General features: G+C 35.1%; 1 protein-coding gene, 1 long non-coding RNA gene and 3 pseudogenes across 2 annotated transcripts; 2 read left to right on the top strand and 3 right to left on the bottom strand.

Annotated features, from left to right (window-relative positions):
- Positions 1 to 1,802: 1,802 nt before the first annotated feature.
- Positions 1,803 to 4,810, bottom strand: LOC120163435 (annotated as a pseudogene).
- On the top strand, positions 4,585 to 4,904 carry LOC120163436. The gene is made up of 2 exons (XR_005519652.1): positions 4,585 to 4,641; positions 4,789 to 4,904. It is a non-coding gene; the product is annotated as an uncharacterized LOC120163436 (long non-coding RNA).
- Positions 4,905 to 14,151: 9,247 nt separating this feature from the next.
- LOC120163431 lies at positions 14,152 to 15,971 on the top strand (annotated as a pseudogene).
- Positions 15,972 to 19,274: 3,303 nt separating this feature from the next.
- LOC120163395 (sm-like protein LSM8) lies at positions 19,275 to 24,457 on the bottom strand (the record flags this gene model as incomplete). Its single annotated transcript, XM_039173342.1, has 5 exons — positions 19,275 to 19,470; positions 19,679 to 19,731; positions 23,918 to 23,992; positions 24,101 to 24,141; positions 24,313 to 24,457. Coding segments are annotated over 5 exons (402 nt in total), but the record flags the coding sequence as incomplete, so codon positions are not given.
- Positions 24,458 to 24,650: 193 nt separating this feature from the next.
- LOC120163451 lies at positions 24,651 to 26,414 on the bottom strand (annotated as a pseudogene).
- Between the last annotated feature and the right edge of the window lie 531 nt (positions 26,415 to 26,945).

The raw sequence follows: 26,945 nt of genomic DNA, 5'->3' as shown, positions 1-26,945 counted from the left end.
TGTCGGGGGATGATGAACACGTGAAGGATTATTTGGACTAAATTAATAAAGTTTGTAATTTAAAGGATGATTTCGTCAAATTATTAGAATTGGAATTAAATTGATTGAATTTGTAAATAGACGGACTGAAATTATTAGTATCCCAATTAAAAAAATACACGACACCATTATTTAGTAGTCAAAGTTGATTTAACGTCGATGATTGATGGTTAAAAAAGAATCAATTATATAAGTTCAGTAATTAAGTAGTTCCATTTAATATATATATATATATATAAAATAAAGAAGCCGTGTATTCAAATAAGGAGAGGATCTCAGCAAACTTATACAGTTTAGTTTTTAGGTTATTAGTCGACATTTCCTTATTTTTAGTTTATTATTCAATACTGCTATATCAACACTGTTCTAATTAAGAATTTAAATTACGGTTGCGATTGTATTTTCGATTATGTTACGTTTATCTCAATTACAGTAATAATGGGTGTATTGTAGTTATTGTGTATCGTGAAAATCATCTTCTGGAAGGCTCAAACTCAACGTTGATGGTGCTTGCCCACTGATCACAGGTACTGCTGCGTTGGTGTTTGTGGCTTGCGATGACACTGGCTTTGTGCTTGCTGGTCAAGCATGGGTTGTGTCCGACTACGGTGATCTTGCTATTGTCGAAGCCCATGCTCTCACGGCTGGCATTCCTCTTGCAATTGATCTTCATTGTCCGCATGTTTATTATCAAAGCGATGTCTCTAACTTGATTCACCAATTGCTTAATCGTCGCATTAATTTCTGTAGTTAGCTAACATCTTGTCGAAGCACGGCAAATCATGAATGGTCATTCTTATATCTAAATTCGTTATATTCGACGTTCGGTTAATACTATCGCTTACACTTTTGCTCATTGTTGTGTATTCTTCACCAATGTCTCATTGTCTTTTACATGTAATTGTTCGTACCTATTTCTACTTACTACTCTAAGATACTATTTTCGGATATTATTATTATGTATTACTTCAAAAAAAACGAGATAAGTTTTTATACTTTTGAAAAACAACAAAATATTATTTTTGCTTTCAGTTTACTCCCCTCTCTCCTAAGTTGTGTATTTAATACCCATTAGGAGCAAAAATATCTTTCGCTTTCCTCTAGATAGAAAAGTCAACAAAAAAAATTATTTCCTATAACAAAATTGAAAATAAGTTTTAGAATTTATAGAAGTGACTAAACTTGTTAAAAAAATATATAACAAGAATTTAATAAAATATACTTTTAAATAAGTTTATATTTTGTTAATTATCAAACAATAAAATCATACATTCCATCGACTAAACATGGTGCCATAAGTATTAGGTAAATTTTCATTTTAGCCATCCAATTTTAAGTGTACTTTTATTTTGATAATTCTATAACTTTTTTAATTAATCATCAAACTTTCGAAAACAAAAGGATCCAAAACGCAATGTTCTGATGTTGTATCACAACATTAAGGGAGAACTTCTGAGTGATTTTAAACAAAATTCAAAAGTTTAGTAAATATATATATTTATAATCGAGTGACTAAAACATAAACACGCTGCAGTTGTGTGAATAAGGATAATTTGCCCATAATTATTCCTGCATACCATCACATTAAGTTTAGTATTTTGAATGCTTTAAGGCCTTGAGCAAACAAGGTGACTTGACATAAGGTCATATGGTTTAATCTCCATATTCTTAAGACATTCTTTTATATTATCCCCAAAAGTAGAATACATTATGAAACATGAAAAGATTGAGTAAAATGTAAACCAAAAGCTCAAACACTGGTTCTCATTAACATATATGTTAATAAAACAATTAAAGAATTGGTAAACAATGTTTTAGTTACAATTAATTTGGAAGATTGGTATCACCATATACAACTACTGGGAATTCTAACTCATAAGCCAGGATTCTTCAGCCTCACCTGCAACTTACATTTTATGTGTGCCTGTATATACTAATTATAATCATCCAAAACAAAACATACTCTCATTATTAATTTCTTGACCGGGAAGCAAACGATGACATCTGCCTTACGATACGGGCTATGTCATCTTAGCCTGTTCATCACAACATCACCGACATCAGAATTAAAATCATAATCATATGCATGTGTATATGTATGTACTATTTACCTTTTACCTTTTTCAAATACTTCTTATGGAGCTTGATTGCCTCGTTACAAGCTTTCTTGGCATCCAAGCTTCCAGTTATGTCATTCAAAATCTGGTTCGTAGTCGAACACTATTATAAAGTTTGGTTCGTTGGATATGTATAAGAATTGGATTTATTTTCGTATTCGAGAGTCACCTTAACGACGTCATCGAGCCTCGAGCTTCGTGGAGTAGCTGGGTGCTCTTTTCTTTCAAGACACTGGCAACAAGGAAAACAGAGATGGGGAGGGGCTTCGTCGCTTTTTATTTTCATGTTCTCCTCTCGAACTTCCCGTAATGACGCATTGATCTTGATCTCATTTTAGATTCATTCATGCTTGATGATGGTTCTTCGTACAAATAGAACAAATCCGGATCGTATTCCAGCGCCCACATCATCTGTTCCGGTAATATCAACTGAGTTTATGAGTAAAATACCAGATTATACGACTGTTTGATACATGTTGGACATCAGTACCATACCTCCCATAGATACAACGAATCACAGAACGAGAACTCTCGACGGAACAGAACCATTAGCATTCGAACAGCAAACAGATAGTCACCTCCACCAAGTTTCTCTGTAAACCAAATATGAGAAAATTCACAAAGATATTATCTTTTGTTGCTCAGATTCTTCATTTCTTGGTTGAAGTTTTGATATTCGACCTCGTGTATGATGCATTCGAACTTGAGTTCAAGTAACGTAACAATGTCCAAAACTAGAGAATGAATAGATATAAGCTTAGTTTCGTACCTAAGTGCTGATGAAGTTTCGGATCGATAACTTGAGTTACCATAGCCAAATGACTAAGTTGTGACTCTACACCAACAGAGCTTTCAGTGCATCTGAAGTTCCCTCTCTTTAAGAAGCAAAATCAACACACAATAAGAAGCAAGCATGGACAACAACAAAATCGAAAAATGTATGCAACGATGAGTAACCGTATCCATCACATATTCGAACATACATATGTCGGATACACCAATCTGCGCATCATACGTTCGAAGCACCAAAATGCATCGGCTTCGTTCTCGAGAAGAATTATCATGGGGGAGGCTAGATCACTCATTCCTGCTCAACATGTTAATGAAGCAATCAAACGTCCGAAGAAAAAAAGTTGATGAAATTTTATCACTCACCTTGACAATATCCAACATCCCTATCTATCCAGGCATAAAAACAGCTAGAATATCCCAAAGTTTAGACAAATTCTCTTGCTTTTCATAAAACACTAAAGTCCTGTCAGTCCGTTAACATCGAGACCTAACGAAAAAAACCCGTTAGTACATATCCGTATTCAAATTCATTCCGATCGAATACGATAATATCATCGGCATACCTATTTGATGTAATAAGAGCCAGTTGATTATTCTCTGATCCAAAGGACCGTTACTGAGCTCCTTCACCATATCTGTACTATTAGTTGTAGTACCAGCTGAGAGATTTTTAATCACATATTAGTACCTGGTTTATTTCATTTTCACCAAAATAAATCATTTTTAAAACAGTAACCTGCCTGCATTCTGCCTCTTTAATCACCAAAGGTTCTTGAATCGGCTGACCATCTTCGGTTATTACCGGTGCTGTAATAAATTGGCCGCTTCCAACGACAGGAAAGATTTCATGACAAACACTCTTCCATTTCTCATAATGCTCCCTGAGATATGCACGTGAGAAAACACACACAGAAAAAAAATGTCTTAACTCGTATGACGTTACAGATTCTAATGATTTCCGATAAGATCGGAGGCAGTAAGACGCTGACCTTCGTTCCTGCCGTAGCTGCTCCCTTTCTTCGTACGTACTCCGAGGATCGAAACAGCCTAGAAGGAACCCAAACTTCTCCTCTAATCGTTGGATGGATCCCCTATGTTTGCCAAAAACTCCCCGATAAGCATAAACATGTACATATACATGCAAAAACAAACATAAACAGAACATATATTGATGCATTTGATTTTTGTGGATAATTTATCACCAAATTTAACATGATATTCGAATTTTTGAGTTTAAAACATATCAAAATTCGAGCACTTACCCCACGATGGATTCGACCTAGAGTTTTGCTAATATCCAGCTGCCCATCTGGAGCAAATGCAGCTTGCCATTTCCTCACACTTAGAGTTTTACCAGGCTGCAAAAATAAATCAAGAGGAAAAACTCTCTATTGAATCACAGGACCATTATTGTTACATACATACATATATACAAATATCTAATACATGCAAATTTGGAGATGACTATCCAGCTTAATTGGTAGAGCACAAGGTTCTTAATCTTGAGGTTTGAAGGTCTTCTACGGAAGTTGCTCTCAACCTGGTGTTGGGAGCAGCCTACTATCTTACCTCCCCTTACCCATTATATGAAATAAGGGACAGCCTTTTATGCAAATTGGAAACAAACCCTGGTCTTAAATTGGTTTCAGGAGCACAGTGCATTCAGGCCGGACCTCATACTAAGAATCAGCAGGTTGTTTATTGAATCACATCACCATTATTGTTACATACACATACAAACATACATACATGATAAATACATATAAATTTGGAAACAACCTTGATCTTAAATTGGTTTCAGGCACAGTGCATTCAAGCCGGACCTCATAATAATCAGCAGGTTCTGCAGGAGCCCCCCACATTTACCAAGAAAATTCCTTTATGCACCCAAAAAAGAAATCTTTGTTTTTTGTTTTTTTAAGCAGCAACAGCACCAACAGCTGGAGCTTTTTGAATAGAAAATGAAATATACAGAAAGGAAAAATCAAAGGAAAATGCGGGGAAATGTTGGAGAAAAAGAAAATGGAGAGAGCCCCAGCCAAGTATAGATATTCAAAAGAAGAAACAAACAGAAAAAAAGGGGATCTTTTTTTTCAATATTTTTTTGTTGGTTAGTTATGGTTTTATTGGTGGTGGGCTGCCATTGTTGCCATCTCACAAAACATAAGAGAAATGAACAGAAAAATAGTAAGTAAAACAAACAACAGCCGTTTTATATTCGTTAATTTTACCGGTCTTGCCTCTTCTTTCTCTGTCCCGTTCTTTTGTCTAAATTTAAAATCCATTGGAATTGACAAAGACAAGAGATTGTTGTAATGTCCATGTCATCATCATTCATTGTCTAAAATTTATCAGCTCGGTCCTAGAGAATTTAACAGTATTAGAAATGAGTGTTTGCAAATACAAAAGATCAAATATTATATTTTATATATATATGAATTATCAGATTTTTATTATAATATATATCAAGTAGATTCAAGCATATTTAATCAATGATGGATATAATGCCAAAACATATCCTAAATTTGATAAAATCATACTTTTATCTTTATTTTTAAGAATATTTTAGTTCTTAATAGACACATGGTTAGACTGTAATTAATAGTTAACGCTTGTTGTTGATGTAATATGACATGTGTATATAAGTGATGATATGACATGTCTATATGTTGGATATCTCCTTATTAGAGAGGTTCTAGAAAATTATAGAGCTTTCTGGAGAAGTGTAGAATTTTTAGAACATTCCGGAGAACTCTAGAGAAGTGTAGAACTCTCTAGAAGCTTGTGGAAGAGTGTGGAATCCTCTGGAATATTATGGAGATCTCTAGAAGCTTGTGGAAGAGTGTGAAATCCTCTAGAATTTCTGGAGTGTAAGAGCTTGTGGAAGAGTGTGGAATCTTATGGAATATTCTGGAGATGCGTGGAACCTTATGGAAGAGTATGGAAGGGGTGGAAGAATATAAAGTTCTTAGAGTGTGTGGAGTATTTTAGATAATAATCTCCACCCTTGGATGTAGTAATCCCCATTTCATTGTAGAGGTGGAGTAATATAAATAGGGTGAGACTTCATTCCTAACCATCCAAGAAATCCAAGCTTGAGAAACTAGAGAAACTAGAGAGTTAGAGAGCCTCTTTGAGAGAGAAGAGAGATAGCTTGGGAAGTCTTTTACCTCAAGCTTAAGTGGGCCACCAAGTGTGAGTCCAATTTTGTGAACACGTCATTGTAATCATACTATTCTTTTGTATAGTGGAAGAATTTCCAAATTGAAGAATTATACTCTTGTGCTCTCTTTGCTATCATAATCTCTAAATACGCATTTTACTTCACGAAGCGAGAAAGATCGTGATTCCCAACAATATACTAAAGATGATATAACATATGTTATATGTTCAAAGTATGATATAGTTTATGTTATATGTTCAAAGTGAGATGTGACACATGTCATATGACACAAGTAATGATGTGACTATGTCACATTATTACTTTGAATACATACGACTTATCACGTAAGCGGCAAACATTGACTATTAGTAGATTCTAGATTTCCATCAAATCTGAAGACATTTTGTTTAAGATGAAATGCTGGAGACTTAAATAATTTAAAATAAAAAATAGAGATCAAAGTGATGATCTTGTTGAATGCTAAATATGAGTTTTTGACATTATTTATATAGAAATTAGAGGCTATAATTCTATCATAAGTATTCCATCTATCTCTTATACTCGTGTCATAATTTATCAAATTAACATACCAATTCTGCTCAACAAGAATGGTACAATCTACTAGCTTTCTCTTGATCCTAAACTCTTGTAACATTTTGCAACCCTAATGATGTTTTCATTTGTGGTTGTTTGGCTCTGAACCTGAGATTGAGATTCTATGAGAGAAAAATTTGAGTTTTGACCTCTTGGGCATTCATCAAACACGTCAAAAGGCAAAAACTACCCTTTCATCAGTTGCAAACTTTGAAATTTTGCATAACAATCAACACTAATGCTCAAACACTTTAAGTTTCAACATTTCATTTTGTTCAAATTACCATTTTTAGATTAAAACTATTAGGCTACTAACTATCAACATTTGTTGTTGATGAGGTGTTTCTCCACGTGCTTAATTGTTGATGACATATCCCACTTCAATACTTAACATCTAGCATATATCATGTCAGTGCTTGAGCATATGTGACATGTGTCACATAAATAATTAATCATGTGTATATGATAAATAGCACACTAACAATTAAGTACACGTAAAAATGACACATCAATAATAAATATTGAACGTTAGTTAATTAATGAGTTTCGTCTAAAATGATCATTTGATTAATTCAAATATTCTAAAGTATGTAAAAAATAATTAAAGTGATTATTATGTCACATCAATTATTACGTCAAATGGTTAAAGTTGATTTTTGACATAATACTTAAATAAATCTAAATTCAAACAAATAAAAATAATAAAATTATAATTAGACTCACCAAACCTCATTTTTCAAAATTGTCTTCATTGCTCAATAATATGTATCTCGATTAATAACCCCTAATGATATTCAAGTGAGTGTAGTAGATTGGAATAGTGTAGATGGACAACCAAGACAAACAATATTAATTAGTTGTCTAAACTTGTCGGATCAGATTTCTGTACATGGTAACATCTATTACTAAATAAGTAATTTTTTTCTTGTTACAAATCAATAACGTTAGTAATTATTTTTAACTTTTTCAAACTTCAACAGTGAAAAGAAAAACTGACCCAAACTTTAATGACCGTCATGTTGTTTACCCTATATTCAAATAATTAGATACTAAATCAAAGCAAAGTATATAATTTGAGGGCTTATTAAGCAAATATGTTGTATGGAGAGCTGCATCGAATGCTGTACAACCCTTGACATCTAGGAATTCCACAAATATAGAGCTTTTTGTTCTTGTTTTAGATGAAAGGATGGTGTAGAATCCATGAACACACCCATTTTTCTTCGTAAACTTCAGCGATATATGCTATGGTGTTGTGATCGTTGATATTATGAATGTCACATAATATTACGATTATCACGAAAAAAATTTAATTTTTTAAAATACTTTTAAATCACAAATGTGTTACTACGATTCATAATCTTAAAAATCGTTATAATACACGCACAATAAAAAGTAGGACATGATGATGCACCATTGATTGAGTTGTTCACCATCCTCAACGGACTAGGTGTAATGAGATACTAATTTATGAATTATTCGATTTTAATTTAATAACGAGTAATTTAAATATTGTTCGAACTAAATTTAAACATTATAATAATTGATTAAAAAATGCGTGAGTCTAATCAATTTCTTTTATTAATATATTTTAACTATTTCATATTATTAAATTATATAAGAATGACACTCAATTGTATTCGAGCTCGAATAATTAAGTGTAAGTTAAAAAAATCGGACTTTAAATATTGGATTTCAGAGGTTATGAAAGTTTCTCCGTGGCTTAACGTTTCAATGTTTTCACCGCCTTGTTATCCTCTCCGAACTCCAAATAGGAACTTCCAATAAATCCTCCTTCTTTTCCTTATAAATAGGTATCAGCTTGATATTTATAACTTCATTCTTAGTAAAAGGAAGAGAGAGAAACTCGGGATTTCTGGGTATTTTAAACTTGTTTCAGATTTATCCATGTTTGTCATTTCTTCTTCATATTGAAAACTCTGAGTTTTCATTAGATTTTTCATCTGATCATTTTTTCAGTTGCTCGAACCACTTTGAATTCGGAAATTTCGAGAGAGAAAAAGTGATGAGTTTCAGCATCAAGCAATCAGCTTTAACAATGGGTGTTTCAAATTCAGTTGTTCACAAGAGATCTTCCATTAGATCTTCGTTTTCACCATGTTTGAACCTTCAAAACAACAACACCAACAACATAACACTCATTTCAGTGTCAAGGCCATTGCATATCTCATCCTGTAGAATGTCAAAGCACCTTTCGGTGCAATTAAGGCACCGAAAGTAGGTGCATAATTTTTTATTTTTTGTATGGATAAATTACAAACTATAGTCACTAAACTTTAGGGTATTTACAAGATTAAGTCCTTAAGATTTAGCTATAAATACCCTATCTCATTTAGCTTCAAAACCATCCCAAAACATTCTAGCTTTCTTCCAATACTAGAGAGATTTTAGAGAGTTTCTTGAGAGTTGTTTCTCATTTTATCTAGAGAGATTATCATTGTTTTCTCATTGGTAAATCGAGAAGGTTGTAATTCCTATTTTCTCATAGTGAAATTATTCTACCGATGCCCGTGGTTTTTACCCTAAATTTTTAGGGGTTTTCCACGTAAATTTTGTGTCTCTTTTATCTTCATTTTTATTTTCTCAAATTATCAGTTGCGATTTTGCTCTATCCGATAGCCGTCTTTCGCAACAATTGGTATTCGAGCTAGATTAGAGTGTGTAATATCTGTTTATTGTCTTTGTGGTTGCCACCAAAAGGTGGATCCTCCAACATAAGAAAATAAGAAGTTATTACCCATTCTTTGAAGGTTCCAGAAAACTATTCACGATAGTGAAATAGTGGGAGCTATCCGCAGAAGAAGTTATGACAACGAAATTTGATATTGAAAAATTCAATGGGAGAAATTTCTCATTGTGGAAATTGAAGATGAAGGCCATCCTAAGGAAAGATGGGTGTCTAGCGGCTATCAATGAAAGGCCGGTGGATTTCGCAGATGACATCAAATGGAACGAGATGGATAGGAATGCTATGGCAAACTTTCATCTAGCATTAACAGATGAAGTATTGTCAAGCATCGAGGAGAAGAAGACAGCTAAGGAGATATGGGATCATCTCATCAAATTGTACGAGGCCACATCATTGCATAATAAAATTTTCCTTAAGAGGAAATTGTACACTCTCCGTATGCCAGAATCTACTTCAGTGACGGAGCACTTAAATACACTGAACACCTATTCTCAGCTTACATCCTTAAGCTGTAAAATAGGAGAACAAGAACGTGCTGAACTTCTACTTCAAAGTACCGGATTCGTATGATCAACTCATCATCAAACAGTAATGTCACCAGTCTAGTCTTCGATGACGTTGTAGCTGCGTTTCTACAAGAAGAAAATCGGTGCAAGAACAAAGAAGACAGACAAGTAAATCTGCAACAAGCAGAAGCGTTGACAACGATGAGAGGGAGATCAACAGAACGTGGCCAAAGCAACTGTCATAAACATGGTAGATCGAAGTCGAGGAGCAAGAAGAATTTAAAGTGCTACCACTGTGGAAAGAAGGGTCACTTGAAGAAGGATTGTTGGAGTCTAAATAAAAACTCTAATCCACAAGGCAATACCGCAAACACTTCAGATGATGGAGATGCTCTATGCTGTGAAGCGTCAACCACCATGGAAGGCAGAAAAAGATTTACAGATATATGGCTCATTGATTCGGGAGCGACATATCACATGACCTCAAGAAGAGAATGGTTCCATCATTATGAACCTGTCTCAGGATCTGTGTATAGTTGCAATGATGCCTTAGAGATCGTTGGTGTGGGAACCATCAAATTGAAGATGTATGATGGAACAATTAAAGTTGTTCGAGATGTGCGGCACGTGAAAGGTCTGAAGAAAAATTTATTATCCTACGGATTGTTGGATAATAATGCTAGCAAGATTGAAAAACGGAAAGGAATCATGAAGGTGTTCCGTGGAGCGCTTGTGGTACTGAAAGGTGAAAAGATAGCTGCAAACTTGTACATGCTGAAGGGAAAGACTGTTAGAAGCAGAAGCCTCTGTTGCCTCATGTAGTTCAGATTCTGCAATGCTATGGCATAAGAAACTTGGACACATGTCAGAACAAGGAATGAAAGTCCTTGTGGAGCAAAAGCTACTTCCAGGCTTAACAAATGTATCACTTACTTTGTGTGAGCATTGCATAACAAGTCAGCAGCACGGTTGAAATTCAACACATCAAATTCTAGAGGCAAAAGTGTTCTAGAATTGGTTCACTCTGCGTATGGCAAGCACCAGTAACATCCCTAGGTGGAGCAAAATACTTTGTCTCATTTATGATGACTACTCCAGGAGATGTTGGGTGCACCCTATTAAGAAGAAGTCAGACGTGTTTTCACTTTCAAAAACTTCAAAGCACGGGTGGAACTTGATTCTGGAAATAAGATCAGTGTTTCAGAACAGATAATGGAGGAGAATATACAAGCGAAGATTTGATGACTTTTGCAGGAAGAAGGCATCAAAAGACAGTTCACAGTGGCGAACACTCCTCAACAAAATGGAGTGGCAGAGCGATGAACAGAACCTTGTTAAAAGACAAGAGCAATATTGAGGGACGCAGGCCTAGAAAAATCATTCTGGGCAGAAGCAGTCAATACCGCCTGTTATTGGTGAATCGAGCTCCATCAACTGCAAGAGCTGAAGACCACCAATGGAGATGTGTACTGGTAAACCAGTTGATTATTCAAACCTCCAAGTATTTGGAAGTATGTGTACGTGATGTACAACCCCAAGAAATTCAAAGCTGGATCCAATCCAGGAAATGCAAATTCTTGGGGTATGTGAGAGTAAAGGGGTATCGCTTGTGGGATCCCACTGCCCGCAAAGTGATCAATAGTAGGGATGTTATCTTTGTAAAAGATAAACTACAAAGAAAAGAAGACGATGATAGCGCTGAAAAGTCAGAGACTACTCAGATACATGTGGAAAAAGAGTTTGAAGAAGGATTTTCTGAAGCAGAACCAGTACATGATGAATAAGAACCAGAGAGTTCTGAAGCTCCAACAACTCGTCAATCAGATCGTGTGAGAAGACGTCCCAATCGGCACTCAGATTATGTTATAGAAGGTAATATTGCATACTGCCTTTTAACAGAGGACGGTGAGCCATCAACATACCAGGAGGCAATAAACAGCTCAGATGCTTCACTGTGGATGATGGCGATGCAAGAAAATCGAAGCCCTTCATAAAAATAAACATGGGACCTTGTTCCACTACCACAAGGAAGGAAGCCAATTGGTAACAAATGGGTTTTCAAAATCAAGCGAAATGGTGACGATCAAGTGGAGAGGTATCGTGCAAGACTGGTGGTCAAAGGATATGCTCAGAAAGAAGGTATTGATTTCAATGAAATTTTTTCTCCTGTGGTTCGACTAACAACAGTTCGAGTAGTCTTGGCAATGTGTGCTACATTGAATTTACATTTGGAACAGCTAGATGTTAAAACAGCTTTTCTTCATGGAAATCTTGAAGAAGAGATTTATATGCTCCAGCCTAAAGGTTTTGAAGAAGACGAAAAGAAGAACTTGGTTTACAGGTTGAACAAATCTCTGTACGGTCTAAAGCAGGTGCCGAGGTGTTGGTATAAGAGATTTGATTCATTCATTATGTGTCTTGGATACAACAGACTTAATGCAGACCCTTGTGTTTATTTCAAGAGGTCTGGTGATAACGATTTTGTTATATTGATGTTGTATGTGGATGACATGTTGGTTGCAGGACCCAACAAAGATCATATTGAAGAATTGAAGGCACAACTGGCTAGGGAATTTGAAATCAAGGACTTGGGATCAGCAAACAAGATTCTAGGGATGCAAATTCACCGAGACAGAAGTAATAGGAAGATTTGGCTTTCGCAAAAGAATTACTTGAAGAAAATCTTGTCACGATTTAGTATGCAAGATTGTAAGCCAATTTCTACCCCTCTTCCTATTAACTTCAAATTATCCTCCAGTATGAGTCCTAGCAGTGAATAAGAGAGGATGGAGATGTCTCGAGTACCGTATGCATCAGCAGTGGGAAGTTTAATGTTCGTTATGATATGCACAAGACCAGACATTGCACAAGCAGTGGGAGTGGTTAGTCGGTACATGGCGAATCCAGGCAAAGAGCATTGGAATACAGTAAAGAGGATCCTGAGATACATCAAAGGGACCTCAAATGTTGCATTATGTTACGGAGGATCAAACTTACTAATCAATGGGTATGTAGATTCTGACTATGCAGGGGATTTGGATAAAAGCAAATCTACTACAGGATATGTGTTCAAAGTTGCTGGTGAAGCTGTAAGCTGGGTTTCAAAATTGCAGTCAGTTGTGGCTACATCCACAACAGAGGCAGAATATGTAGCAGCTACACAAGCCAGTAAAGAAGCAATTTGGTTGAAGATGCTACTGGAGGAACTTGGGCACAATCAAGAGTATGTCTCTCTGTTTTGTGACAGTCAAAGTGCCTTGCATCTAGCAAGGAATCCAGCATTTCATTCAAGGACAAAGCATATACGAGTTCAGTACCATTTCATTCGTGAAAAGGTGGAAGAAGGGACGATAGATATGCAGAAGATCCATACCAAAGACAACATAGCAGATTTCATGACGAAAGCGATCAATGCCAATAAATTTACTTGGTGTCGATCCTCTTGTGGCCTGTCAGAAACGTAAGGAACATGATGGTACAAGGTAGAAAGAATGGTGTGAAGATATGATTGTTCCAATCAAATCTTCAAGTGGGAGATTGTAGAATGTTAAAGCACCTTTCGGTGCAATTAAGGCACCGAAAGTAGGTGCATAATTTTTTATTTTTTGTATGGATAAATTACAAACTATAGTCACTAAACTTTAGGGTATTTACAAAGATTAAGTCCTTAAGATTTAGCTATAAATACCCTATCCCATTTAGCTTCAAAACCATCCCAAAACATTCTAGCTTTCTTCCAATACTAGAGAGATTTTAGAGAGCTTCTTGAGAGTTGTTTTCTCCTTTTTATCTAGAGAGAATTATCATTGTTTTCTCATTGGTAGATCGAGAGAGGTTGTAATTCCTATTTTCTCATAGTGAAATTCTTCTACCGTTGCCCGTGGTTTTTACCCTAAATTTTTAGGGGTTTTCCACGTAAATTTTGTGTCTCTTTTATCTTCATTTTTATTTTCTCAAATTATCAGTTACGATTTTGCTCTATCCGATAAAATCCTCATTCTTTTCCTTATAAATAGGTATCAGCTTGATATTTATAACTTCATTTCTTAGTAAAAGGAAGAGAGAGAAACTCGGGATTTCTTGGTATTTTAAACTTGTTTCATAGATTTTATCCATGTTTGTCATTTCTTCATCTTGAAAACTCTGAGTTTTCATTAGATTTTGTTCATCTGATCATTTTTTCAGTTGCTCGACCACTTTGAATTCGGAAATTTCGAGAGAGAAAAAATGATGAGTTTCAGCATCAAGCAATCAGCTTTAACAATGGGTGTTTCAAATTCAGTTGTTCACAAGAGATCTTCCATTAGATCTTCGTTTTCACCATGTTTGAACCTTCAAAACAACAACACCAACAACACAACACTCATTTCAGTGTCAAGGCCATTGCATATCTCATCCATCGAGAGTTGTTTTCTTAGGGAGGAAAGGCCGGTGATCCTATGCAAAGCGTATGAAGCCAACAAGTCGTCGTCGTCGTCGGAAGCGAAATCGGAAACGGCTCAACGTGTGAAAATCGTGATTTTTTTGCAACTTGGTGGGCATTGAATGTGGTTTTCAATATCTACAACAAGAAGGTTTGAATGTTTACCCTTTCCCTTGGTTAACTTCAACTCTGTCCCTTGCCTGCGGTTCTTTGATGATGTTGGTTTCGTGGGAGCCCCGAAAATCGATCTCGAGTTCTGGAAGGCTCTGTTTCCGGTGATATTTACGTCCTTTCTTTTGTTTGGTTGGTCAGAAAGTGAAAAGAAAATGATTGGTCTGCTTATGTTTCATTTTTACTAGGTTGCTGTGGCACATACAATTGGACATGTAGCAGCATTGCAACTGTGTATGTCCAAGGTTGCAGTTTCATTCACTCACATCATTAAAGCGGCGAACCTGCTTTTACTGTCATCGTTTCGAGTTCTTGCTCGGCGATACCTTCCCTCCGGCAGTCTACCTGTCCCTTCTTCCAATCATCGGTGGTTGTGCTCTCGCCGCCTTAACCGAACTCAACTTCAACATGACCGGTAAAGACTTAACTGCAATCCCCTCATAGCTGTTGTTGAGCTACCATCTTATTTTACAAAATTCGATTCCACTTAAAAATCACGATATATTTTCACCTAATTCACGGTGTATTTTCAGGTTTTATGGGAGCTATGATTTCGGTCTTCCGTAACATATTTTCAAAGAAGGGCATGAAGGGGACATCCGTCAGCGGGATGAATTACTATGCATGTTTGTCGATGTTGTCACTGATACTTCTCACACCCTTCGCTATTGCCGTGGAAGGACCGCATATGTGGGCGGCCGGATGAAAAGAGGCCGTATATCTAATCGGACCACAGTTCAAATGGTAATAACACAACAATACTATGTCGTAATTCATTGTTCTGTTTTCTCCCCGACCGGCTTTTGTCAATTATATTCGTATTTGGTAGGAGGGTGGCGGCCCATAGTATCTTCTACCATCTATACAACCAAGTCTCATACATGTCCCTCGATGAGATCTCGCCCTTGACGTTCAGCATCGGCAACACCTTGAAACGTATATCCGTCATAGTCTCCTCCATCATCATCTTCCACACACCCATCCAGCCTATCAATGCTCTCGGAGCTGCCATTGCTATCCTCGGAACCTTCTTGTATTCCCAGGTGAGTGATTGGTGTAACTTGACGAGCACAACACATCAGTTCATGCTTTTGACAGAGATGTCTCTTTTGCAGGCAAAAGCGTGAGCAAACATCCGGGGTTGAAAGAATTTTGATTCATCGAATAACATCGACGAAAGAGATGGTTGAGGAGGTCATATTTTCACTGTAATTTGTGATCCATGATGGCCAGCATTCGGTCGAAAAGAACCCCGGCGGGCAGCTTGTCATAGTGTAGAGATTTATAATAATAGTGGTCATAAACATTACCGTACAGTGGATCAGGCAGGATTTATGCTTTGTTTAATTCAGGTCTGAAGGGAACATGTTTGGAATAAGATAGGATCAATGTTCCAAGCCTTTGTCAATGTCGGCAGACGTGAATGAATAGAACCAATACAATATATATTTATTTAGGGTAATCTACTCATATTTGATCAAAACTGTTTTTTCTCATTTAATTCACTAAACTATTAAAATATTTTCAATAAAAGCATCTATTGTTAACAATTAACAAAATCACAAATGCATCAGTTAAAAAAATTATATAGTTATTCATTTAGTTCTTATTTTTCATATCTTCTATTAATTTAATATTAATAAAATCAATTAATATTGTAAAATCCAGATTGACAATCGAATTAGTCATTCTATCAATTTTTTTATTAGGATGATGTTGTCACCCTCGACGAGCACGGATGAGCACTGTTAATGATGAGCATCGTTAATGATGAGCATCATTTATAAAACGTTAAATTATAAAGTACTAAAAATATAATTATAAATTAGTTAAAAAACTAAATGTAATTTAATTTAAATTACAATATTTATAAAACATTAGTTTTTAGGGTAAACTATATTATTGACCACCAAACTATTTACCCCTTTTACTTTAATCACCGATTTTCCTAATTTTGTCAATCACATAACCTAACTATTTAAATCTTATCAATCAAGCCATCTGCCATTAAATATTAACAGAAGAGATGACGTGACAATTAATAAAATTTGTATAATTACATATTTAGTCCTCATTACTTACACATTCTATTAATTTGATCTTAACTTTTATTTAATTCAATAAATTTAATCCTCAATCCGATGGTGACATGTGTTACTATGTGATTAGATTTTTAAATTTTTTTATTTAATAAAATTTTCATCCAATCAAATGGTGCAACGTGTCACCAATTGAATGAATGGACAATAAATTAAAACATAACAACCGCTGCTGGTGGGGTTTGAACCTAAGACACAAGTCGAAAAAATTAAGTGCCCTAACCACTAAACTATACCATTAAATTTGTTTAGTTTGCATAACATAATTTATATAATTTATAATATAGTTAAGGGTAATAAATGACCTTATAAAGACTCAAACATGAAATAATTGAATAGTATGAAAATATAAAATATAATAAACAAATATTATAATTGATTAATAAATGAATATGTTTTATTTATATTTTAAATCACATTTAATGAAAAAAATTAAAATATAAGTGAATTTAATATGTTATAATTGAAATGTATCATTTTAAATATTTTAAATTAATAAATTATCTTAATTATTCTAAAATTATTGAACTGAAATGTATCATATCTTATATTTTAAAATATTATAACGTCAATCGGATTCTAATCTTATTTAACAACTCTATAATAAAATAGAATAATTCAATAAAATCAAGTTTCCACTAAAATTTTCTTCAAATATATAATGAATAAATAATAAAATATAAAATTCTTACTCTAACTGGGATATAAACAAGTAAATGCATAAGTTAAAATGCTTACTATGATAAGCCTCAACTATCAAGAAAATTCTAAGTCAACAAAGCTCTTCGTTATATTTCAATTATAATATATTAAAGTTATTTTATTTTTATTTTTCATTAAAATGATTTAAAATATAAATAAAGTACATTTACATATTAATCATTTATAATATTTATATATCATACTATTGTATTATTCAATTATTACATGTTGGAGTTCTTATTAGATCATTTCCCCATTTTTTATTGTCATTAACTATATATATTTTACCGTGATTTGAATGTTGTAGCCTAATGGTTGGGGCATTTACTTCCTCTCCTCATGTCTTGGGTTCAAACCCTACCAGCAGTGATTACTGATTCAATTTATTTTATATTCATTCAATTGGTGAAACGGATACCATTTGATTGGATGAAAAATTTAATTTATTTTCTATCCATTCAATTGGTGACATGTGGCACCATTCGATTGGATGAAAATTTTATTAAATTAAATAAAATATTAAGAAAAAAATTTAATCATATAGTGACACATGTCACCATCTGATTGAAGATTAAATTTATTGAGTTAATTAAAAGTTAGGATCAATTAATAGAAATATAAGTAATGAGGACTAAATGTATAATTATACAAATTTTTTTAACTGCACATCTCCTCCGTTAATATTTAAAGCCATGTGCCTTAATTGACAAGATTTAAATAGTTAGGTGATTCAATTGATAAAATTGAAAAATTGGTGGTTAAAGTAAAAGGGGTAAATAATTAGGTGATCAATGATATAATTTATCCTAAAAACTAATGTTTTATAAATATTATATTTTAATTAAATTACATTTAAAATTTTAACTAATTTATAATTATATTTAATATTCTATAATTTAATATTCTATAATTTAATATTTTATAAATTAATTTAGTAATACTCGTTGTGCTTATCCACGCTCGACTAACTTATAAATTTTTCTTTTATTATTATGGTAAGGAGGCAAAGCCAAATTACATTGAATAGAGTTAGATCTCAAATGGGGTGGCCCATAAAAATCTCTTTGGACAGAGAGAGAAGCATCATGAAAGACACATATGGTTCCATTCAGGTTAGCATCAACCTTAGCTAGACTGTCAGCAGCTGAGTTTGCTTCACGTTTAATCAACTTGAAATCCGGAAACTAGTTTCGACTGGATAATTCTCCAATCAACGAAGAACGTCAGGGGGATGGCGAAATTCGAAGAAGTGACTAGGTTGAAAGCTTCGGTACTGTCCTTTGGTTGGACTTTGTCATATCCAAATCTCCAAGCTAGATTAAGGCCATCAAGAATGCTCTAGAGTATTTTAAATTAATTAAATTAAAAAAAGTATAATGACAACATTACCCCTAACGTTTGTATAAAAGGTCATTTTAACGTCTATTTTTTTTCAGAAAAGTTGTCTCAACGTATATTTTTTATGTGATTAATTACTAACGTAATGTGATATATCACTCATAATAATAACGTAATATGTATTACATTAATAATTAAACACATATAAAAATATCACGTTAACAATATACGTTGAACATTAGTCAACTAATACTTTTCTTCGAATAAGAGATACTTTGATCAAAATTGAAATATTTAAAATTAAAATGCTAAAAAAATATAAACAAAGACCAAAGTCACCATTTGTTCAAACACTAGGGATAATGTTGTCATTATGTCAAAGAAACCATAGGTTCTACCTGTTTTTTTACAGTTTGTACAATTCCCCATTTTATTCCACCATTCAACTGGTCAAATTACCAGTTACCGATTCAATTTCAGTTCTACTCTAACAACCATGCCGTCAAGAAAACAGAATATATCTCCGATTTTACTCCACCGTTCAACTGATCAAATTATCAGTTCCCGATTCAACCGGCCAGTTCAGTTCGACTCGAACAATCATGCCGTCACGAAAACAGAATACACATTGGTTTTCATTCATCATATTTCAGTTATTTGACATGTTTTTCTTGGGTGTTTAATCCGACATGCTGTCCTTAAAAACCAATACAACTTCATTAATCCGATCAATGGATAACGGGCTTCAAAGGATGTGCTCTCAGGTTCGACAAGTCGAGCGCGGAATCAAGCTCTTCATCCAGTTCACCAACAACACTACATGACAGATTCCAACATGTATATACAAGGATATTATCCTCCATATATATGAACCCCCCCCCCAAAAAAAAATTAGCATATACGCATGTCGGACACACTTTAATATTCGTCTCCGAATCTGTGTAATATACAATATGGAAGCCGAGCTATAACAAATGCAGATGCAGAAATAATGAATAGAAAAGAATGCTGAATGGTAGCATACATGTTGTCGCCTCTTATTATGTACAAACACAACACAAGTTGCTGAACACCTTCCTGCAAATTTCAACTCGGAATTAATAATAATAATAATAATAATAAGAGAAAATCGCCTCAGTGACTAAAAATGCCTTATAATATACGATTTTAACCAACTTTTTTTGGATTTACCAAAATGACTAACTAAATCGCAATGCGAAATAAAAATCGTAACGCGATCTCCAGAATCGCAAATCAGTTCCCATAATCGCAACGCGATTATGAAGAATCGCAATGCGATAGTACAAATTCGCATTGCGATTTTCCATAATCGCAACGCGAATATGAAAATCGCAACGCGAACATATAAATCGCAACGCGATTCTGACTATCACAACGAGTATCCGTAAATCGCAACGCGTATCCGTAAATCGCAACGATAATACGTAAAATCGCAACGCGTATCCGTAAATCGCAACGAGAATACGTAAATCGTAACGCGTATCTGTAAATCGCAACGAGAATACGTAAATTGCAATGCGTATCCGTAAATCGAAATGCAAATACGTAAAATCGCAACGCATATCCGTAAATCGCAACGCAATTTTTAAAGCGCCATTATAATCGCTACGCGTATTTTATTTTCAAATTCCAATCACGAATATTAATTATCGGAACACTGAACCGTCCACAGTATATCCCGTAATCGCAACTCATAACCTAAAACCTAAAAAAAATCACAACTCAGTCTCATCTCCATCTCTCACTCTCTACGGCGAAATCCGTCCCCATCTCCGAAGATTTCTGTCCCCATCTCCGACGAAATCCCTCACAACTATTCACGGTCAGAAATCCCTCACAATCATTCAGAAATGGAAAATCAACCTCCGAGTGTTAGTTTTTTTAATTATTTTTATTTTGAAATTTTTGCATTATTTTAGGTTTTTCATATTGAAATTGATGATAAGTTTACTGGTAATTTCAATAATAGATTAACCATTTCACTTAGATTTCTTATTAAATTCATTCGATTGCTGCCAATACTGCTAAATTGTTTAGTCTTTAACCCTGTGAAGTTAGTATTTGTCTTTGTTTTGTCTTTTGGTTGAAGTAATGCAATCCATTAAAGTTTCAATTTGCAGAAGAAGAATAGTTTCTAAACTTAAAATGCAACATGAAAATGAAAATCGCAACACGAAAATGACTATCGCAACGAGAGAATCGCAACGCGAAATGAAAATTGCAACGAGAGAATCGCAACACGAAACCAAAATCGCATTGCGATTTTCATTTCGCGTTGCGATTCTCTCATTGCGATTTTAATTTCGCGTTGCGATTTTCATTTCGCGTTGTGATAGTCATTTCCGCGTTGCGATTTTCATTCTCTCGTTGCGATTTTCATTTCAACCAAAAGACAAAACAGTGTTGCAAATTTTAGTTTCAAGAATAAACTACTACTCTTTATGTTTATTGTTTTTGGTATATCTTCAGAGTGTAGTTTTTGGTATATCTAACTTGGTATGTTTATTGTTTTTGTAGAAATTTTTTTCGGCTTCATTGACATTAAGGAATAAATTTAGCCTAGCCACTACAATTGCTTCGAAGCTTTCACCTGCACAAAGAAAATTGTTTGAGGAAACCTGCTTCGGGCAATGGCTGAGAGTACAACATCCGGGTGGAGATGCTAATTTGACCCATTTATGACTTCAGACCATGACTAGCGATCTACCTGACAGTATACAACGTGGTGAGGAAGAGATATGGTTTCATTTTCCACCGGCGTATACTTGTTTTGGGCGGAAGGAGTTCTGCTTAATCACTGGTCTACGATTCGGACACGATGATGTAGGCCGGTACACTCGTCATATCACCTGCCCATCATGGTTATCTCGAGTTTTTCCTGATGAGTCAATAGAGAAGCCGAACTTACACATCGAAGACCTGAAGAAATTGTTTAATAAGAAAGATGGTTTTACTATGATGAATGACATCGATGTTGTCCGAGTATGCCTTCTAAAACTTTTGTATGCCGGCTTTTTAGGCAGAGAGGCCAGACAACCTATTCCTCATGAGCTAATATTATTGGTAGAGGACCTAAATGCATGGAATTTGTTTTCGTGGGGTTCGTATATATGGAAAGATACCTGGACTAAGTTGTCGTCTGCCTTTGATGACCGCAAAAGTTTGCGTGACGATGGGTCGAAATACACTTTGTCAGGCTTTGTTTGGGCCTTTAAGGTAAGAATTTCTATATAATGTTTTCAAAATTATAATTAATTATTTAACAATTACTAATGTTTGTTATTATATTGTTTGTAGATTTGGATATTCGAGGCTTTCCCCAGCAGACATATGCATTAAAACTTCAAATGATATTCCTAGGGTTTCCTGGAAGAGGAAACGTCTGTTGGATTGGGAAGACTTAATACCATATGCGACAATAAATAATGTAAGTTAACACAAATATTATCATATATAAACAAGTTATGAATAAGAATGGATGTTCAACATGTTCATTTACAGTCGTAACTTCCTCCTCATTATCATCAACAACATCTTCCTCGGCAACAGCTGTTTCATCATCAAAATTCGAGTATTGACCAATATCAAAATCATTACACGCAGGGTCTGTTTCTTCTGAAAAATCATCAAAATCCGAGTATTGACCAAGATCAAAGTCCGGGTATTGACCAAGATCAAATTTCGAATACTGACTAGTAGTCACAATTTTTTCTGTTGGCTCATCATCGTCTAACTGGTCAATACGAAAACCGAAATTTGGTGCTGAAAGTTGATTGGGATTTGGATTAGGGAAAGGTTGTGGGTTTTGAGATTGTGTTTGGTATTGGAAATGGGTGAAACATATTTGCTTGGTGATGAAATTGGTGGAACAATTAAATTTTGAGCACCATAAACTGGGGTTGAAAAACTTAGTTGATTATTACCCGCTACTGACCCAACTTCACTACTTCTAGGTTCAACAATATGCAATGTAACATCATCACTTGAAACACTAATGTAAGCAATGAATCGTTCAACATCTTCATTGTCGGTTAACAAATAAACTTTACCATTTCTCTGATAAGATAGCCTAAATCCACTTAGGGGCTCTAAATTCAATTTATTTGCAACACGTAACATTAGAGTTTCATAAGTTAACTTTTTTAATGACAGTTTTAGTTGAAGATTATGGTAAAGGCATATATTGTAAAACACCATGAACATTCTCCCATGACCCTCCAAAACACAAATCTATCCAAACATGTCAACATTAGATGATTTCATTATTGTAAATTAATTTACTAAACAAACGAGCTGTGAAACTAAAACCTGTTGTCGGATGGGAAAGGATGTCGTTGGATATAGGAACGGATGTCGTCGAAGAGAGTGATAGATGGAGATGGAATGAGTTGCGATTTAGGGATTTAGGTTATGAGTTGTTGCTGCTGCGTAGTTATATACCCAAAACATTTGTGTTGCGAAATTAAAACCTGTTGCGAATTCAGAAATCGAATTGCGAATTTGAAATTCAGTATTGCGATAGTCAGAATCTCGTTGCGATTTACAGATTCGCATTGCGATTTACGTATTCGCATTGCGATTTACGTATTTGCATTGCGATTTACGGATTTGCATTGCGATTTACGTATTCTCGTTGCGATTTACAGATACGCGTTGCGATTTACGTATTCTCGTTGCGATTTATTCGCATTGCGATTTTCATATTCGCGTTGCGATTATGGAAAATCGCAATGCGAATTTGTACTATCGCATTGCGATTCTTCATAATCGCTTGCGATTATGGGATTTGCGATTTGGAGATCGCGTTGCGATTTTATTTCGCATTGCGATTTTGTTGGTTATTTCGGCAAATCCAAAAAAAGTTGGTTAAAATCGTATATTATAAGGTATTTTTGGTCACTGAGGTGATTTTCTCTAATAATAATGACTCATGCCAGACTTACATCCAGTACATATTCAGAAATGTATGAGGGTATGATCCTTGAAATCTATGTGAAAACCTTTAAAAAAATTAGCATATATGTCTTGAACACACCCTTTCCGAGACTCACTCTTCATTCTGAGAAACATAGTCGGGATGAAGTGAAAGAGAAGGAGCGAATAAAGATAATGGAGTTGTTTATAAGTAAATAGATTAATACTTGACAAAAAAGATGATGGTAAAAGTAAACCCTTTACTTCTGCAATGAACTGGATGCCTAAACAAATAAAAATAAATAAAGCAGTTGAATATGAAACGAACCTTGGTGGAGTATACGCGTTCATGAGATTCATCGAGAATTATATTTGTAGCCTGATCAAAGCCTTTTAAAACTCCCTGTAGAGTAATGGTTCAGGTTCGGACAACATTGAAAATAAAACGATTTAGAATTAAGCTTATTTGAAAAGATTAAAAACATATATAGCAGCATTTCCTTAAAGGTACCACTATGTTACGTCCATCATTGGTAATGACCGAGATAGTCTCTGCATATAAAGGAAACGATCTAGAGGGAGAGGGTAAACAACGAAAACGTCAATCAAGATCCAAGACTATCAGGAAAGGAAAAGGAGTGTATTCAACCCAATTGTTTGTTAGCCCTTTGATGCTATGCTTAAAACATTCAAGAAACAAAGGGGTTATCACAGTAAGCTTACGATCTACAAGCGACTCAAGCCCAGGCCCAGTTGAAATTTTGATTCTTTTGAAAGCAGTAAATTCGATTAGCAAGGCAGGATGATGATTTTCTTCACAAGAAACGAAGAAGATGTAAGTTCCAGAATACAAATTCAAGCATGCATAGTGGATATAACATTGTTGAAAAAAATATTCAAATAATTTGTTGAAAAAAATATTCAAATAATACACTCAAAAGATTATTTGTTGAATAGGGCGATAACTAGAAATGAGAAAAAAAATAGATGAATTTTTATTGAGATGGACGCAGTTGTTAATTAGCTGTCCGTTTCTTACATTGTAGTTGTAGGCCATGCAATGTGACCACAAATCTAGTTCTCATTCACTGAATTCATTGCATCTTGTCATGTAATCCTTTCATATAGAAAGACGTCCACCATATGACAATGTATCATCTTCATGATGTGAATGCTCCGAATTCTTCCCTTCTTCCGGACCGTCGCTCATAATCAAGCACTCGAGGCAGACGGCATAACTCATCAACGGCCGAAGCGACGGATCTTCCTGCAGACACATTGCTGCAACCGTAAGTGCCTGGTGGAGACTCTTGATGGGGAAATCCCCATCCAGCAATGGATCAGCCAATAACACAAACTTCCTTCTGTGATCCAATAAGGGTTTCGCCTGTGAAAAAAGGAATATGATCAGTGTTATTGACTCGAAACTCGTGATACGAGTACGAAAAACGTTCGGTATTTACCCAAGTGACAAGATTTCTTTCATGTGATGGTCTTGAATTGTCTACCGCTCTTCTTCCTGTGATCACCTCCAAAAGCACAACTCCGAAGCTGTAAACATCGGATTTCGTCGACAATTGACCGGTTTGTATGTACTCGGGTGCACAGTAACCATGGGTTCCGATAACCCTGGAAAATACATGCGGATCTTCTCCGGTCGGACCGACTTTCACAAGTCCGAAATCCGAGAGCTTCGGATTGAAATCCTCGTCCAGTAATATGTTTGATGTCTTGAAGTCTCGGTATATGACTTGAGGATTAGCTACTTCATGCAAGTATTCAAGGCCTTTAGCCGCACCTACTGCAATTCTCATCATGGTTTTCCAATCCAAAGGCGTCTTATCCGGCGGTAAACCTGAATGTCATCGTCACGTTTACAACATCGCAATCAGTTCATATAGTATCTTATGAGGATTCGATTTTCTACATCGAAAATCAGAACATACCTATAAGATGATCCTCCAAGCAGCCATTAGCCATGTACTCATAGACCAGAACCCTTTGATCCTCGTCAATGCAGTACCCCACCACCTCAACGAGGTTAGGATGTTTAAGCAAAATCAAAATCAAAACTTCAACAAGGAATTCTTTGTTCCCTTGATATCCATTCCTATCAAGCTGCTTCACAGCAACCACCTGAACACATTGTATCTGGTAAATCAGAACTCTACTCGTATCCGATACTCACATGTTACACAAATATTAGAACAATAGCACGAAAAATTCGAACTTCTAAATATGTAAAATCGGAATAACATAGATGGAGAGATAAGACTTGATAATATACTCTGTTTGAGTTTTCAATAAGTCCTTTGTAGACTCTTCCGAAGCCGCCTTCGCCGATTTGATTGTGAGGGTCGAAGTTGTTCGTGGCGGCGCACATCTTGCAGTATTTGAAAACCTTGGCACCTACATTGTGTTTACAATCTTTTTCTATTTCTCGACTGGTGCATCTCTTTCTGCTGTTATCTGCCAACAAAGAAAGAAAAATCTTCTTACCTCATTCCGGTTCAATAATTATATTCGACACATATTTTGATCCAATACGAGGCCTAAACAAGGTGAACAAGGACATCAGGAATGATCAATGACAATGATGCATATTGTCAAAACATGTAACGGCATGCTGCATGCATAACATCCGTTGCATCTGAAATCACGATAAACATGACGCGACTGCTATTTCGATCAAAAACTCCTTACCGGGGATAAAGGAAATATTGGCAAATGAAGCCAAGACTTGTGTCATGATGTTCCATGATGCCTTTCTGCAATGCCCTCCTTGTTAGTGCCTCCTCCGACATGCAACACGAAAAACAGCCCATCTTCGTCTTCGTCTTCCTTGTGAAGGACGACATCCTTAATTATCGAACTGAAATCTTCCGGAGGCAACCAAATTCTCTTTGGTCCCTCGGGAAAGCACAAGGAACAATTTCTCATGATGTTTTGTTTCTCTTCATCTTTGTCTGAACTCCATTGAATCAGATTGCCAAAAATAACTTAAAAATCACATTTGCTAAACATAGAAACTGAGATATTATTTTCACATTTGTTGACTAATTATGAGCTTTTCTTTCCTTGTATTTACATTCAATTCTCATCTTTCCACTTGTCAGGTCAGTTCAACAAACGGATTTCAAGAGCCAACTACAAACGATATAAACTTAGTGGACCGGTATCGTAATTTTTCATTTTCCTTAAAATATTCGAATGACAAAAACCATAAGAATAAAGAAACAGAATCAATAACATGTTCGTATAGCGTTTGCTTTCCACTGTCTATTGCAAAATAAGCTTTACATTTAGGGTTAGATACTTACAAGAGAAAGTTGTAAAGATGTAATGCACTGATATAA

Source organism: Hibiscus syriacus, unplaced genomic scaffold (assembly GCF_006381635.1).
Source record: "Hibiscus syriacus cultivar Baekdansim isolate YM2019G1 unplaced genomic scaffold, ASM638163v2 tig00111445_pilon, whole genome shotgun sequence".
NCBI classification, from domain to species: domain Eukaryota; kingdom Viridiplantae; phylum Streptophyta; class Magnoliopsida; order Malvales; family Malvaceae; genus Hibiscus; species Hibiscus syriacus.
Note: the sequence above shows the minus strand (reverse complement) of the source record. Positions and strands in the feature narration are given on the sequence as shown.